Below are 17,594 nucleotides of genomic sequence, written 5' to 3' on the forward strand. Positions count from 1 at the left end.
GTTTCTGGAAAATCAGTCATGCCTTCCTCCTCGTTCCTAAATTGTTGGTGGGAGGTGCCACATAATATTTTTTTATATGTAGAAGAAATATATATGCACTATAAATATCTGAAAAAAATAAGAAAACATGAATAAGATAAAAACCCTTGCTAGTCCATGTATTAACGCCTCACTAAACCATGCATTAGTAACCACAATTTGCATTTTCTTCTGATCTTGTCTATATGCATACATGTGGACATGTGTTGAGGGTGATTCTTTTACATGAAATTGGTATTTTATTGTATACTAGTGGCCTGGTGTATGAAATTCGTGCACATTAAAAGGGAATTAATTAGAGGGAATATTTTAATATTGCTATTTGCCCTTTCTCTATAATAGAAGTGTCAGAGACGAAAGAAAATTAGTAAAATGTATATGAAAATAATATATAAATTTATTAATAAATAAACAATAACAGCGTCACATCCCCCGGCCGGTGCCAGGAGGGGGACGCAGCCTCATGTCCTCCAGCCTTGTCGCGCACGCAGCCCTGCCCACCTGTGCCTGCCGTGAACGCAGCCTCCTGCTGATCGGTCATTATGGCGTGAGGGCGTCATGACCATTTGCATATTAGCCTCTTATGATATAGGATTATATAGGATTATATAGGATACTAGAGGCCCAATGCACGAAAATTCATGCAAGAGTAGGCCTTCCTTCCCCAGGTTGCCGGCACCAGCTTCCTTCCAGCACCCGGGACCCAGGCTGCTTCCCTCCTCTGGCCACCTGCAGGCACCCGGGACCTGGGCTGGCTTCCCTCTGGCCCTGACTTGGTCAGGAAGGATGTCCAGAATGATGTCCGGAAGACTTCTGGTCTCATTAGCATATTACCCTTTTATTATTATAGATAGTTTTCTACCGCATGAAGCTTAAAGCCAAAAATCTGCCCTAGCCCACATCGTACCCAGTGGTTCTATTGTGGTCTTTTATTTTTCAGGATTACTTCTTGTCAAGTGGTTTTGATTAGGCTGAGAATTAGCCAAACAGAGAGAGCTATAGTGTATAAATCAATGCACACCAGCCAGTCTGACCCTCTGGTGCATCCCCTTATATACACACTATTGTAGGGGCCAAAATGGGGGTCCTGATAGAGTACAAAAGGCTGGTAGCTGAATTAAAGTGAAATTAGGAGACTAAGTGAGACTACTCTAGACAAAGTCTTTGCAGATGAGAACTGGGACTAAAGTGGGTTTAAAAACTAACTTGATTGCCCTCTACTGGTCATTAAGTTATTACAGTTCTTTAACCATTTTTCTGCCCATGTTGTGGAAAAGAAAATATATTTAAGTCCCTAACTCTAAATAATTTACTTAGTGCTTGTGATGCACCAAGCATCATTCTGGGATGAATGTTGAAAATACAAAAGTAAAGAAGTCTTAGGCCCTGCCCATAAGGAACTCAATATGATCAGGTAATTTCTTTTTTTAAAATCCTCACCCAAGGATATTTTCCCATTGATTTTTAGAGAGTGGAAGGGATAGGGAGAGACACACAGAGAGAGAGAACATTGTTGTGAGAGAGACACATCAATTGGTTGCCTCCCAGGCCCCGACCAGAGCTGGGGATCAATCCTGTAACTGAGGTACATGCCCTTGACCGGAATTGAACCCTCGACCCTTCAGTCCTTGGGCTGACCCTCTATCTATCCACGGAGCCAAACTGGCTAGGGCTGATCAGCTAATTCTTAAAGATAATATGTAGTGATCAGCTCTAGTTCATTATTTCTCCACTATTTGAAAATTAGTTCAGTGTTAGCAAATCAATTCACAGAAACCTTAAAGTTTGAAGTTGTATTTGTATTATTAATCTGTTAAGAGAAAACTCTTCTAAATATAAAGACACTGTTTATCCCTAGGGAAAAGTAATGGTGTTATCCTGGATGTGAATGAACACCTTTTCTATCTGATCCAATAAATGTCTAGATTGAGCCATTTCCCTTCCTCAGCTTCTAGAATGAAAGAGAGAAATCTTATGGTAGTGGAACCGCTAACGATCATCAGTCCAACTCCAACCCCAGGAACGGTGCTCCATACGGGAAGAGGATGCAGTTCATTACTTTGGCAGGTGCTCTTAACAGCTGCCCAGAGGTGGAGCTGTCTGCTCAGAGGGGATGAACATCCGTGGATTATTCATGAAGCTTTTGACTCCTAAGAGAGAGAGCTTGACCCTGCCAGAATATTCCACTAGGCAGTAGAGCTCCATATCAGACCCCTTAAAAACCAACTAACCAGCTAAAGGCAGAGGTTAACTCTTCGAACTTCAATAAGTCCAAATTACGGAAAATTACTTTCAGACCCAATGGTTTATTTGATCTTTTTCTGGAAGCCTCCAGTCATTGCCCTGCTGATGTCCCAATCTGGTGTATTCAGCACCAGTCTGGTTTTAGAGAATAATTCCAGGCACTGGAGGGTGCTGAGGTTTAGAAAGCACAAAATCCAAAGAAATTAATATTGGCAGGACTGTTTTTTAAGGGAAAGAAAGTCAAAATAAAGTAGCTTAAGTTAGAGCTCTTTTCCCAAAAGTTGCCTTTCCCTGAACATAAAGTCAGTGATGAATGGTACTGGTCTGCCTGAAAGCGGAGAGCAGTAGAATTATTGACATTACTATAATACTGACCTCAATTGAGCTAAGCTTTAAATTCTGGGAACAGGTTTTCAAACAGGTTTATAGGCCAAAGAGAGTCTGGAACACCCAAGGGCTTGGCTTCCCTTGCCAAGTAATCAGTCAAAGCTATTACTGTGGCTCTGCCTTTGCCTTGGGGCTAAATAACAGAGCCCAAGTGCCCAGTTGCCAATTTCTAATGAATATTAGGTGCGACCTCCATTGTCTACCGTGCAAGGGATATTAGAATAAGTGGGTTTGAAGCAATATCCATGAGAGAAGTGGTTTCATGCTTCAGAAGTTAAACCAGAATTTTAAGAAACTTAGGTTGCATTTTAGCCAAAATTAAAATAAGTTTCTTGAGGGCTTAATAAATATTTATTAAGACTGCTAGATAATGTTGAAATCATTTTAAAAATATATGTGTAAGCATAGGTAGTTCTTGTCTCCTAGGAACACACCTTCTACTTGGGTAGATAAACAAAACCATCTGGAAAGTTGAATGACAATGCCAGAGTTAATGTAAATAACACGCCAGGAGCTGTCACGGTGAGATTCAAGACTAATTTCCAAGAAGATGGTAGAGAGATTGTTTGGTTCTGTAACAGATGTGAGCTCATAACCTTTGGCTATTCTCTGAAGCCCAGTATCTTTCAAAAGAGAAAATAATATTTGTATCCAGAAAACTATTTTGAATCCCTTGTGAATGTTAGGGCAGTGTTTTTTTGGTGTGTATGTTCCCCTGCATCAAATCAACCAAGGATGTATACTAAACATGCAGATTCCTAAACTCTGCTCCAGACCAAAACAACAACAACGATTATAATAATAAATGGGATGGCTGACGGTCCGATCCAGGAATCGGCACATTAACAAGTACCCTCATGTGGTTGGCACACAATCAAGACCTACTTGGAAGGAGAAATGCCCTCAGTTCTCTCTCGCTGCTTTCCCTGAGGCACCTGGGCTTTTTCCACGACTATAGATGCAGTCTAAGCAGTAATTTCAGGGCTCAGAGACCTTAAGAAAGAAAAGACTAAAACTATCCAGAAGCACAGCACCACATCTGCATCTGTAGCACACAAATTGGAAACTCGCAAGTTTTTACGTATTCATCAAGGAGTGTTTACACAGTTGCATTAACCCTGCATTAATGCAGTCTCTAAATTTATGGAAGTTATTTGCTAAAGATCTAGTCACTCTGTCTCGTTGGGGCTATTTAAGGTTTCTCCTCTGTATGAGAAAAGTGAAAAATAGAAGAGTTCTAAATGCCAGTGTAGCTATAATTAGCACAGCCTGTCTGCCGCCTCCTTTTTCTGTTTTTCTTGTTGTAAATACTTCCAAGTCCCTGCTGTCCTGCAGAGGCCCTAGAGACCTGTGTATTTTGTAATAATAATAATAATAAAAAAATAGAATGAAGGGTTTTTTCCCTAAAATTTTTAGTAGCTGAAGACACATTTCTAGCTTCACCTCTAGTTATAAATGTGTCTTCCTAAGTCCATCATTCATAGAAGAAAAACTTCTAACTTACAGTCATTTGAGTGCTTTGGCTGCTCATATTCCAACAAAAACTTCTCCATTCGGGGAGGAAGCTAAAAGTTCATGCAAGGCAAACTCCAAAGGAATAGCTTTCAATCTGTTTGCCACATTTTGTATTTCTTAATATTATGCTAAGGGAATGTTCTACATAAAAATTAAAAGCACTTTTGGAAATTCCTTCATTTTATTGTTATATGCCATCATGTTTGAACTAATGAAAGACTAATCTGTAAGGAATAGTCACATAAAAACTTCTGTTAATTGTGACTCAAATTATAATAAATCATGAGGGTAGGAGGTGTGGCAGTAGACATATTGAGTTATTTTATCCCAACAAGGGGTAAACGATTTAACTTTCTCCTGAATTGTCCTTGGCTGGGGTTAACTTCTAGGAAACTTTTATCCTAAAAGAGAGATTTAGAAAAAAAAGAGAGAGAGAGCAAATAAAAAGATGTAATAACAAAGGACCATTATGTCACTACACCAAAAAAAAAAAAAATATGTTGAAGATCTCTGTTTCCTTTTCATAAAATGTTACACTTACATTAAACACAGCATTTAACTTATGATATTTAAGTTTTATTTGAAATAAATAAAATAGGAGAAAAAATTTCCATGTTGTCTCTAGGAGGGAAAAGAACAATCTTTTCTTTCAACTTCAAAGTATGTGTTTTGGTTCCCAAATGATCACCTTGCTCACTTGTTTGTTTCCATAGAAAAATGGATTTTTATTTTTAGTCAACTTCACTCCCAAATTTTCTAATGTTTGGTCCACAGCGCACACTGGAAAAACAAAAATTCCTCATTAGAAAGGGAGAGAAATTGGGGGAAGAATGTGAGCTTAAAGGCAGTGAATGGGAGGGAACGTTGGGCAGGAGGTAGTGGGGGTGCAATTCTTCATGGAAGTAAAAAGGTTCCTCAAACTTACTGAGCTCAGCATAGGGATTTATCATTGAATTTTTCTCAATCACTGAATGTGAAAAGACCATCTACAGTTAAGGGATGGGTTTAAAATGTGTTCTATATTGAAAACATTTATTGTATTCCAAAAGCCTGGGAACCAGAGAGCAAGGGGATCACGTTATTAATACCGGTCATTACTTTACTTCTCTAGAGCCACATGAGGCTTTTAGAGAAAAACTTCATTACTCTTATTCCGGAAATTTTAACTGGAATGATTCCCACTTTTTTATTGTTAATTAATTATTTTGACAAATATGTTTTGCCCTCCTGCCATGTGCCAGCCACTCTTTCAGGTCCTGGGGCTACAGCCGAGAGCAAAGCAAGCATAAATCCTTGCTTCGTTGGGAGTGGGGAGTGGAGAGAGAAAGACATTAGAAAGTGGCAAAGCATAAGGGAGAGAAATAAAGCAGAGGGGGAGGATGAAGAGTTAGGTGGGAGGCAGGCTTGGTCAGGGAAGGCTTCACGGGGAAGGAGCATTTGAGCAGAGAGCTGACTGCAATGAGGAGTGAGCTGTATCTGGAGGAAGAGCAGGCAGCACTGCGAAGGCCTGCAGGCAGGAGCGGGTCTTCCAGCTTCAGAAAGAGCGGGAGGCCTGTATGGTTGCTGCGGATGGGAAAGGCGAGGATCAACAGGAAAGGAGGTAGAGAAGAGATGGAGGAGAGGCAGAGGACATTGCGATAGAGAGGAGAGGGAGGAGAGGCAGAGGACATTGCCTGGGAAGGATCTGAGCTTTACTTGAGCAAAATGGAAGCCACAAAAGCTAGCCACGCCTCGTGAAAGTTTTTGTGGAATTCCCTCATTGAATTTTATAATGTTTATAATCTGTATCATACTACATACAAAGATGTTACAGAGTGTATGGTTTTCTGCAAGTCAATCACCTCCCTTGTAATCTTGTAATCTGTTTTTCTTATTATGTTTAATAGATTCTTTTTTATAACGTAAACAAAAACTGATCTTTAAATCCATTTTCAAATGATGAAAATTTACTAACTAATCTGTATCAACGGTTTTTAACCTTATACTATAAGGAGTAAAGCAAAAATGGTGCAAATATACTAAAATAAAGTTTAAGTGACCTGATTATAAAACAATGGGACCAATTCTATAAAACATTCACGAAAATGACTTATTACTTTATTTTATGTAATAAAATTTAAAAATTTTTACAATGCTTGTATATTACCTCACATATGTGGATTTACATGAGTTTACTTTTTTCTCCTCTCTTACAGGAACATATACAGTCAAGAGTAAGTATTTTTATCTTAATAATAAGAATCAAATGTAAAAATCATGAGGAAAAGCTGCTAATATTTCTGTACAAATCAGACATTTTAGTTTTTACAATTATGTTTATTGCTTTTAATAAATAAATCAAGACTTTGAAGAGCACTTATTTCCAATTTGTCTGAGATGATCTTATACATTAAATTCTTATTACATGTACTTTCCTTAACTTTTAGAAGAATCCTGGGATATAATTCACTTAAATCACATGTGGGGCCAGGAACTCTTCAGGAACTGCTCATCACAGATATGTTTAGGAATCTTAATGTGTTCAAAACTCTTTTTCCTGACTGCAACAATAGGCTTTAAAAAAAATCTCAGGTTAATACCATAAGGTTTTTGAAGTTTCCATTGATTAATCTACAAAAGAAAAGACTCCTTATGCATTATAGCAAAATATTGGGTTTCTTCTCATTGGACTCTCATATGATTTATTTATAGAGAAAAAAATCATACCCACATATATAGCATGAGAATGAAATATTAAGATGAAATAGTTGGTCACTCGGACAGTGTAGAAATTACCTTATAAAAACACACACTCAGACAGTGTAGAAATTACCTTATAAAAACAACACACACACACACACACACACACACACACACACACGCACACTTTGCAAGATGCCCATTTTTATATAAGAAAAGCACATTTAGCCTAATACTGAAAGGATGATGTTGACTAATGTTGACATACATACAAACTCAAATTTATAGGACTTGAAAAAGCACATGCTTGGCTTAGTGTGGTCAGCAACTATGAAGGTCCTGAGTTCTTAGTCTCTCTCTCTCTCTCTCTCTCTCTCTTTCCTTCTCTCTCTCTAAATTCTATTCTGGAAACTTTACATCGATAAAATACAAAATTTACAAAGTAAAAATTGTATTAATTTAACCTGTAAACACCTGTCATTCATGCTTTGGTGCAGAACAACCATGACAAAAGACAGAATTCCAGAGTGAGTGGAAGAATTGGGCATCAGGCATCATCCAGGAGACCTTCTCAACCAGGCTGAGAAGTTAGTTTTTGACATACCAAACAGGCACCCAGGTCTCTCACTTTATACGTTTTTTCACCAAAGGAAAAAAATCCTATAATATAAACAGATCTGAGTAGGTTTGTTTAATGAGTTCCCAAGTCACTTGAATTTGAAGACGTGGGTAAGAGGACAAGAGGGTTTTTTGCTTTTTGGTCCATCCACACACCAGGGCCTTCTTGGCTTCTCTCCAATGATAGTTGATGAGGATGGGGGCGGGGTAGGGAATGGTGTCTCATTATGAAGTCTATGCCCCTGGCATCATGGTACCTAGGAGTGGAGAGTCACCAAGCTGGATGAGTACAGCTTGTAATATGCTGCAGATTCTGCTTAGATTTCTTTTCCTAAAGCTTAGATGTTTTTAAGCGAAAGACCGAGAAAGAGAGAGAGAGAGAGAGAGAGAGAGAGAGAAACTCAGAGGAGGACAGTGAGAGATTAACTTATTTTAATACAGTTCGCAGGCATGGGCTGCTCCATACAGAAAACCTATAACAAATAGTACATTGTATTGAAACACTTGCTTAAAAAATTGCACTAGCTTTTGCATCACCCCTGCGGTGTGGGAGTTCTCGGGCTGTGTGTGGCCCCTCTAGCCTATTCTGTACATCAAGAACTGAAAAAGAGGCAGCGTATTCACAGTGTGTGGCTGGGTGAACATCAAAGCCATGTCTGCCCTGTCTTCCTTCTTGTTTCCCTCACGGGTCAGGAGGCACACAAGCTGCAACATAAAAAGGTAAAAGGCCGCGTCAAGTGCTGTGTAATTGCTCAGGTCCTTCGCAGCTGAGGCCAGGAAGGTTGCAGCCCAGAGTGCATTTAGGAGGGGTGGGTTTGTTTTAAATAATATATATAAAATTTATTACGGAGAGAAAGGGAGAGGAAGAGAGAGATAGAAACATCAAAGATGAGAGGGAATCATTGATCCGCTGCCTCCTGCACGCCCCCCACTGAGGATCGAGTCAGCAACCCGGGCATGTGCCCTGACCAGGAATCAAACTGGAACCTCCTGGTTCATAGGTCAATGCTCCACCACTGAGCCACGCCGGCAGGGCAAGGGTGGGTTTTTTAATGGTTTAAAAAAACAATCCCTTATAGAAACTGAAAATTTTCTGTTGTTTTTTTTTTTTAATCTACATTTTTAAAAGTACAGAGAAAGGCAAAGATATTATAACTTCTAAAGCAATTACTTTGGATTACAATCTTATGCAAACATCAAAGAATCAAAGTGACAAGAATCTAAGATTCTCCAACCAAAAAGTCACCCTCCCTAAAAAGCATCTGATACAGTCTGCTGTTCTAAAGCCAGAAAAACATGCCTCTCCTACATCTCTTCTCCAGAGACGCAGGGTGGGATTTCCATGTTTCCCACTTCTCTGTGTGTGTGCTCTGTCTGACCAGCTATTCCAGCCTTTGGACCTCAGGGTTTCTAGTTATCTCAGCATGTTGTAAGTTATCTTCTCTTTTCTTGAGCTTTGTGTTTTTACAATTATTGAAGAAACACTGCAAAATACAGAAAATTAAAATGAGGGCAGTAAAGACAATGGGTGGTCACATTCCAGAGTTAACCATTGTAACATTGCTACAATGTGAATTTTCTGACTCTACTGCAATATTTTTCTCTACGTACACACATATTAGCTAAAAGAGGACACCTATGTACCATGGTATGTATTTTTTGTACGTCAACTTCCTACCTCATTCATCAATACATCCCAGACATCTTTCTGTGTAGTAAACATAAACCCCCATCACTTTATGACTGCACAATATTCTATCTGATGTACAGATCACAACTTAGTTTACCAAATCCTTATAGATACTTGAATTGTGTCTATCTGTCCTGTAAAGATTGATGCTCTGTGTTCATTCTTACACACGATCTCTGTACAATAATTTGATTATTTTCTTAGTTGAATTTCTAAAAGTGGGATTACTAGGCCAAAGGGCATTTGATTCTTATTACCAGAGAATTTGAGAAAAGTTGAACTAATTCATATTCCCACTGCCCACATGTGAGTTGTCTATTTATCTGCTACTTGCCAGCCCTCGATATAATTAATATTTGTATCCTTGCAACACCTGGCAATGTAATAGACCAAAAATAGTAATGTGTTGTTTTAATTTTCATTAATATTGATCTTTAGCATTTTCATGGATGCTAATCATTTTCATTCTCATCTAATGAATTCTTCTTATTGATTGTTCACTTTTATTGAGATGTTCATCTTTTTCTAATAGATTGATAACGGTTCTTTAATTAGTGAATGTATTAACCCCTTTTTGTCTTATGTGCTATAAATATTTTTCCAGCTTATCATTTGACTTTTAACATAGTTTATGGCTTATTCTGTTTTGTTTTTATCTGTACAGTTTTATAGAGTAAATTTTTAAAAAGATTTATCACTTTTTCTACTGTGATTTTTGGCTCTTGTGTCTCACTTAGAAACTCCAAGAATGTTTTCAAAGTGTAATCCTATGACTTCTTCAAATTATTGAAGCATTTCATCTTTTAACATTTAAATCTCCAACCTAGCTATAAATTATTTTGATGTAAAGAATTTATTTTTATTATTTTTTCTATGTAGCTATCTAATTATTACAAAACCTGATATTGAATAGTTAATTTTTCCACTGAGCAGGAATGTCACAGTTGCCATGTACATATTTCCATGCAGACCTGTATATATTTCTTGATTTTTCTGCTTTGTGCTAATCATCTGTCCATGGATGTGCCCATAGCAAACTGCTTTTGTTTTTGCAGCTTTATGTTTTTTTAAAATATATATATTTTATTGATTTTTTTTTTTTTTACAGAGAGGAAGGGAGAGGGATAGAGAGTTAGAAACATCGATGAGAGAGAAACATTGATCAGTTGCCTCCTGCACACTCCCTACTGGGTATGTGCCTGCAACCAAAGTACATGCCTTTGACCAGAATCAAACCTAGAAACCTTGAGTCTGCAGGCCAACGCTCTATCCACTGAGCCATACTGGTTAGGGAGCTTTATGTTTTAATACCAGCTCTACCTTATCCAGCTCAGCGCTCTTTATTTCAGAATTTCTTGGATAGTCTTGCATGTTTCTTTCTTTAAAAAATTTCTCTTTTGTTAAAATTATATGTACCATGGCTTAAAAAGTCAGAATTTAAGAAAAATAGTAGTCAACTTCCCTCCTGCTGCTAATACTCTTCATGGGAGCACATCTTTTAGTTGACTCTTTTGGAATTTATTTTCCTGACTCTGAAAACATGTTTGGTTTCACCTATTTGAGTATTATGTATTGACTTTTCCCTGTAGAAGACAATAACTTTTCTCTCTTTTCTACCCCATCTCCTACTCTCTCTCTCTCTCTCTCTCTCTCTCTCTCACACACACACACACACACACACACACACACACACACACACATTCTTCCCACCTCTCCATTCTCCTTATGTAGTTACATTATAATTTGGAGTAGAGAACTAATCAGTGTTTGAATTATTATATCTGAGAATATCTGAATAAGTTTCTTTTCAGAGCTAAACCTTGGAATAAATGATTACTTGTCTTTCTGTGAGTTAACTATTGTTTTTCCCCTCTTAGTTTTTTTCTGCTAATCATTAATGCCAAACTCACAGCCAGCCATATTTCAAGTCACCCAAATACATTATGTATACTATCACCTTCACCTCCCTAAGGAAGCTTCTCCCAGAGCCTCTGGCCTGTTGGTTTGGACTAGTGACAATGGGCACACCTGTCTCTTTGCCTCTTCCCTGTTTTTATAGAGGATGTCCTTCAATAGTTTCTTCTATTCATCAAAGAATGAATGGGAAGTAAAATTTTGAGAACCTTTATATCCAAAATATCTTTATTTTATCCTCACTCTTAATTTATAGTTTGAATACTAAACTATTGAATTCTAAACAATAGAGAATTCCAAATTGAATATCATTCATCTTCAGATTTTAATGGTAATTTCTCATTGTTTTCTAGTTTTCGGTGTTGCTACAAGAAATCAGAAGCTTTTTTGGATTCCTACTCATTTGTTTATACCTGTTTGTTTATATGTTTCTCTGAAGGATTATGGGATCTTCTCTTTGTCCCCAAAAGTCTGAAGTTTCATGAATTCCAAGGTGTGAGTCCATTTCATCCATTGTTCTGGATACTGAGTGAGGTCTTTCCACCTGCTAACGCATGTCCTTTCCTCGAGTTACTTCACTGATGATTTCCTCCCCATATGAGCTCTACTCTCTTTTCCTGGAACTCTTATTATTTTGATATTGGCCCTCCTAAAACAGTCCTCTAATTTTCTGTATTTTTCTTTTATTCTCAATCCCTTTGTATTTTTGTTCTTCTATCTGGAAAGTTCCTGAATATTTTTTTTCCAACACTGTGAGTTTTTATTTCTGCTATTATCTTTTAATTTCCAACAGGTCTTTCTTAGTCCTCCAGATGATCCCCTTTATTTGTATGGCATCCTAAAAAAAAAAAAAAAAAAAAAAAGGTTTTTTCTTAAACATATTTTCAACTAGTCCCTTCTTATTCTAATCCCCATCTTCCTCTCTTCCATAGGTTCTCAGAAACTCTAATTAATGAACTTTTGGAAGAATAATTAAATTATTACCTACCCATATATCTGGTTCTCTGGTCTGCTATATCAATTTATCATTCATTCATCTTCTTTACATCTTCTAAAATTTATTGATAGTTCTGTATTTTCACAACTATTTTTAATTTATGGCAAATGTTATTTGCTTGTTATTAGTAGCAATATACAGTTTCCTCTGAAATTGACTTAGTGTGTTTTAAAGGGAGAATACTGTACATTGAAAAAATCAATTCTAATGTAGTTGGTTTGTGGCTACTGTAAATTAAGTATTAAATTTCGGATACTTATGGTCATAAAATAGAGGAAATTCAAACTAATATGATCAATAGTTACATGATTATTTTTTCTTTCTCTCATTTTCTCCCTCTAATTAAGAAATATCGATGTGCTTCAGTGTTGTTTTTCATCACAGTTTTTACATTGTTTAAATCTCATTTTTATTTTCATTGTGGAACTGTTTTCTTGTATTTGATGTGAAGCCCTTTATAGCAAAACTGGGTGTTGCTAAAAGAAAGCAAAGCCAGCTGTGTTTACTTGATTTTGTAAAGTCCCAATAATAATTTCTAATGAGATTAGTGTAGCTACTTATGGTACCAAATACTTGCCAAAGTATTTATGATAAGAGGGAGGAAGATGAAACAGAATGACAAATTAGTAACCACCTTAGTTTTCAGCTCAATATATCTGTGGGATGATTACATTCAGCTATTTTCTGTGGGGGAGGTATGTGGTAATTGGCTGCTTGACTGAGCTGGGTGGTGTCACACATAGGATGCACTGCCTCAAAGTTATCAGAACTCAATTTTATTGGGGAGGGTTTAGATGGGTGAGCTTTGTGACACTGAATTCCTGGAGTGTCATTATCTTAACACATTCTCTATTTTCTTAACCACATTGCTTGTCTGTGTGATGCGGGTATCAGAACATCATTGCTCATCACTTGGGCAACTGTCCAAAGTGCAAGTCTGAAGACAAAAGAGGGCTCTTGTTTTTGAGAGAGTCTTTTTAATATTTGCATGTGTGATGCTTTTAAGAGAAACAATAATCATTTATCATTGTTATTATTGTCACTGGAAACATAAAAGGGAGAGTATAGAATTTTGATGCCAAAGAGTGATGGGAAAAGAAGTAGGGATGAGATCTGGACACAGCCAAAGAGCCTACTTTGTTTTTTGACAGTTCCTATAATAAAGAAGGAAGGGAAGCTCAAAGAAACAAGGGTGTGCTTTAATATATTTGGGGATTTTAAAAATAAAAAAATATATATAACAATGGACCACACTGATAAACTATCTAATTAAAACTGAGTTTTCTTATTGAATTGTTGACTATATTTATATTTTGATGGTATTTTCAGTGATTTTTAGCAGATTAAATAAACTAATATTTGGTGATGGTTGAAAAGCTCAGAAGAAATTCTGATCATATTTATATAGATAATATGGTTTTTTTCTAGTTAACACCTTCTATATTTCTGACTTGTTCTTACTTAAGGGAATTGTAAGTCTACTTAAGTCTCTAAATTGTTGTATTGTTAAAGCATCTTTGCTTAAGAAATGTGGGAAAATGTGTACTTCATATGCAAAGGTTCAACTATTGATACAGCATCAGTTAGGAAATATGTTTTTACTTATTTTTTTTAGTATTCATAATATTTATATTTTCTTCCATCTGCTTCACCTACTTCTCTTGGAAACCAATAACATCTCCCTCCCTCTCCCCCTCATTTCTTTTTTGCTACCCTGTATCCTTACCTCATTTCCTTAATAGATTTGGTGCCAATGGGTAGAAAGAACAAGATAAGTCATGTAAAGCAACGCTTTACTCCCTTGAGAAGCTTTTTTATTTTGGTCTTCCTGAAAAAAAAAAAAAAGCTACTTTTTTGTCTGCTTCAGTTTTTGTTTCTATCATGGTATCATCATTTGCTCAGTACGTAAATAAAATTCCTCAGTTATTAGGACCACTAGGAATTTTGGGAGGGAAAATAAGTTCAATGTAAAATAAAAGCACATTACAAAAAATCTGAGAAATCTGTCACTCAGTCTACAAATATTCACTGAGAGAACACTATATATCATGCTGGAGATACAGTGGTGACAGAGAAACTGAGCATAAACTACCAAATAGAGAAATAAGATGGAAGATTTGATAGTGACGTGTGTGTGTGTGTGTGTGTCTGTGTGTCTGTGCGTGCATGCACATGTATGCACATACACATGACAATCCAAATTCCTTAGTTTCTCATTATTCAAATGAAGAGTTCAATTAGATGGTATCTAAGGTGACTTCAGATCTTTTCTTAACATGCAACTTTTTCTAATTTTGTTCAGTGTTTTTTTAGATTTTTTCATTATTCCAATCATGTGGTCTGTTGTCTATCCATATTAGTACTTAAAAATAATAATTGAAGAATGGAAAATCCACCTATCAGTATTTGAAAACAGTGTCTGTATTCTCTACTAAATAAAAACAAAAAGGAAGGCAAGTAAATATCTCTGTCCACCAGAAGGGACTCAAAGGATGATTTTCATCCATGTTTCATTTACAATGTCTTTATACTTGCCTCTTTGCACAGAGGTTTTTAGAAACTGCTACATTCTGGCTGAAAGAAAATGAATGATGGTGGCTTGGACAATGACATGACCAAGCTTGTAGGCAGGCATGAGGGTTCACTTTTGTGTAGCCATTTGAAGATTTGCTGGCTAAGAACAATTCCACACAGCACGTCATTGTAGGACTGCAATGATTAGTGATAGTGATGCTATTAACAGTATTTGAAGAACTATTGCATTTCTTATAAATCTCCTTTGGGGACTGATAGAAGCTCTGACACAATATAAAGGCAACTTCTCAATTTGGTAGAAGGGAGAAGACCGTGATTTCTTTTGACTATAGTTGGCAAGTCATCTGTTTAGATTTTTAAGCAATGAGTTTATTTTCCTCACTAATAATCAAAAAAAATACCATTGTCAAAGAGTTTTTTTTCTTGGTTGTCATGGAAAAATGCATTCTGACATTGTTTGCTTCCCACTATTATCATAAAGCCTGTTATTAACAAAAACCTGTAAATGGGACATGGATGGAAATGATGCTTTGAATCCTTTTTGATGGAAAGATATACTCAGGGTTTGTTTTGTTGTGTGGCTTTGTTTTGTTGTGTGGCTTTGTTTTGTTGTGTGGCTTTGTTTTGTTGTGTGGCTTTGTTTTGTTGTGTGGGTCTTTTGTGTGTTTTTTAGGTTTGTGTTTGGTAGTAGGACCTTTCAGTCACCCACTGCTCTTGCTTTCACTTAGAAATTGTACATAGTCAAATAGATGGCCTGGGGAGGAAAAACAGTTTCAGGATTAAACATTACAAAAGTCACAAACCTTCAAAGGAGATAATAAAACTAATGTTCGCAAAACTGACATTATTTATCTCTATTGTAGAGGCAAACCGAACCTAACTAACATGAGCTCCTTGTTGATCAAACCAATCCAGCGTGTGACGAAATACCCCCTATTACTGTGCGAACTTCGCAATTCTACCCCTCCCTCTCACCCAGACTTCAGAGCCCTGGAGGACGCCTGTGCTGCTGTGAAAGACATCAATGTAAACATCAATGAACTGAAGAGACGGAAAGATCTAGGTAAGAAGACACACGATGAATCGGGTGCTCTCCACGACTAGCATGCTCTGTTTCTGTTTCTGAGAATCAGCATGTCTGAGCCGTTAGAGCAGCTGTAGTGATCATGAAGAGAGTGTGGCTTCGCCTTGCCAGCTGGGTTCAGGAGAAGATTATAAGGCACAAAAATGACCATTAAAAAAAAATTTTCCCAGCAGGTGTGGCTCAGTAGTTGAGAGTCGACCTATGAACCATGAGGTCCCTGGTTTGATTCCTGGTCAGAGCACATCCCTGAGTTGCAGGCTTGATCCCCAGCTGGGGGCGTACAGGGAGCAGCCAATCAATGATTCTCTCTCATCATTGATGTTTCTATCTCTCACTTCCTCTCTGAAATCAATTAAAACATATTTTTAAAAAATCCAACAGCCCTGTACTTAACCTCTTGTGACCATTGCATGCCTGGTGACATGCTGTGGGCTAAAGACACCCAGAGCCTCTAGCCCTGCCGTCTCTGGCAGTGGGTGTGGTGGGAAGGAGGCATGGCAAGGCTGGTAGCTGGAGCAGTGAGAAGCTAGAGCCAACAATCGGTGGTGAAAGGTGTAGATCCAGGCAAGGGGGCCCAGCTAACACTTCAGCTCACCTGGTTCTGGCACACAAAGAAGGGAGATTTGGAGGGCAGTAATGGTTCCACTGAAGGGGGCAAGTGTATTTCTTTCTCAAATCAACAAAGTATTGTTAACTCTTTGTTAGCTGAGATGTAAAATTGGTGTCTAACCTAGAATGTAGATTTCAAAACAGGAGGCACAATTACACCGGCCCTGTAGGAGTGCATTGGGATAGATCGTGGGTCCTCTCTCAGTGGGATTTGTTCCCTTAAGTTTTTTGGGCTTTTTTTTTTTTTTGCTTTGTACTTTTAACATCAAAACTCACTTCAATATTAAAATAATGGTAGGACTTCTGAGCCAACTAGTCCAACCACTTCATTTATTTGTATTATTTTATTTTCTAATTTTTTAATTCAAAAAGTGGTATGTATTTTTATTAATAATTCAAAATGTGGTATGTATTTGTAATAATAAATTAATTTATTTGTATTAATAAATTTAAAAATTGGGCCCTAGCTGGTTTGGCTTAGTGGATAGAGCATCAGCCTGTGGACTGAAGGGTCCCATGTTTGATTCTAGTCAAGGCCACATGCCCAGGTTGTGGGCTCGATCCCCCCGGTGGAGAATGTGCAGGAGGCAGCTGATCAATGATTCTCTCTCATCATTGATGTTTCCATCTCTCTCTCCCTCTCCCTTCCTCTCTGGAATCAATAAAAAAATATTTTTTTAAAAAAGTGGTATTTGTATTAATAAATGATAAAGAAGGGTACAGAGTAAAAAGTGAAAGTTGCAAAGAAAAAGACACCATAAACACAATGAAAAGACAGCCCATAGACACAGGATTACTATCTAGAATATGTAATTATTGATATTAAATCAATAATAAAATATAATAAAAAGTTAATAATAAAAATAAGCATTTTACAGAAAGACCAATAAAGTTTTTTGTGTATGTTTTTTGTTGTTAATGCTAATCCTCACCCAAGGATATTTTTTCTATTGATTTTTAGAGAGAGTGGAAGGGAGGGTGGGAGGGGGGAGAGAGAGAGAAACATGTGAGCATCTCTCTCACATCGATTAGTTGCCTCCCACACGAGCCCCCCACCAGACAGGGGATCAAACCTGTAACTCAGGTATGTGTCCTTGACCTGTAATTGAATCTGCGACCTTTCAGTGTTGCAAGCTGACAGTTCAACCAGTGAGCAACACCGGCCAGGGCAGAAAGACCAATACATTTTTAAATGCTAAGCTTCACTAATAATCAGGGAAATGCAAATTAAAATCATGACATATCATTCCCAGCCTGTACTATTGGCAAAAAGATTTTTAATG

General features: G+C 37.3%; 1 protein-coding gene across 1 annotated transcript in view; it reads left to right on the forward strand.

Moving 5' to 3' along the window:
• ARHGEF38 (Rho guanine nucleotide exchange factor 38) overlaps positions 1-17,594 on the forward strand; it is a 139,461-nt gene that overhangs the window by 89,044 nt on the left and 32,823 nt on the right. Inside the window, exons 5-6 of the mRNA XM_070408580.1 lie at positions 6,381-6,398; positions 15,482-15,681. Coding sequence (XP_070264681.1) covers positions 6,381-6,398; positions 15,482-15,681 — 218 coding nt within the window. The remainder of the gene's footprint in view (positions 1-6,380; positions 6,399-15,481; positions 15,682-17,594) is intronic.

The sequence above is a fragment of the Myotis yumanensis genome, unplaced genomic scaffold (assembly GCF_028538775.1).
Source record: "Myotis yumanensis isolate MYYU_CA2020_CCGP unplaced genomic scaffold, mMyoYum1.0.hap1 SCAF_1, whole genome shotgun sequence".
NCBI classification, from domain to species: Eukaryota; Metazoa; Chordata; class Mammalia; order Chiroptera; family Vespertilionidae; genus Myotis; species Myotis yumanensis.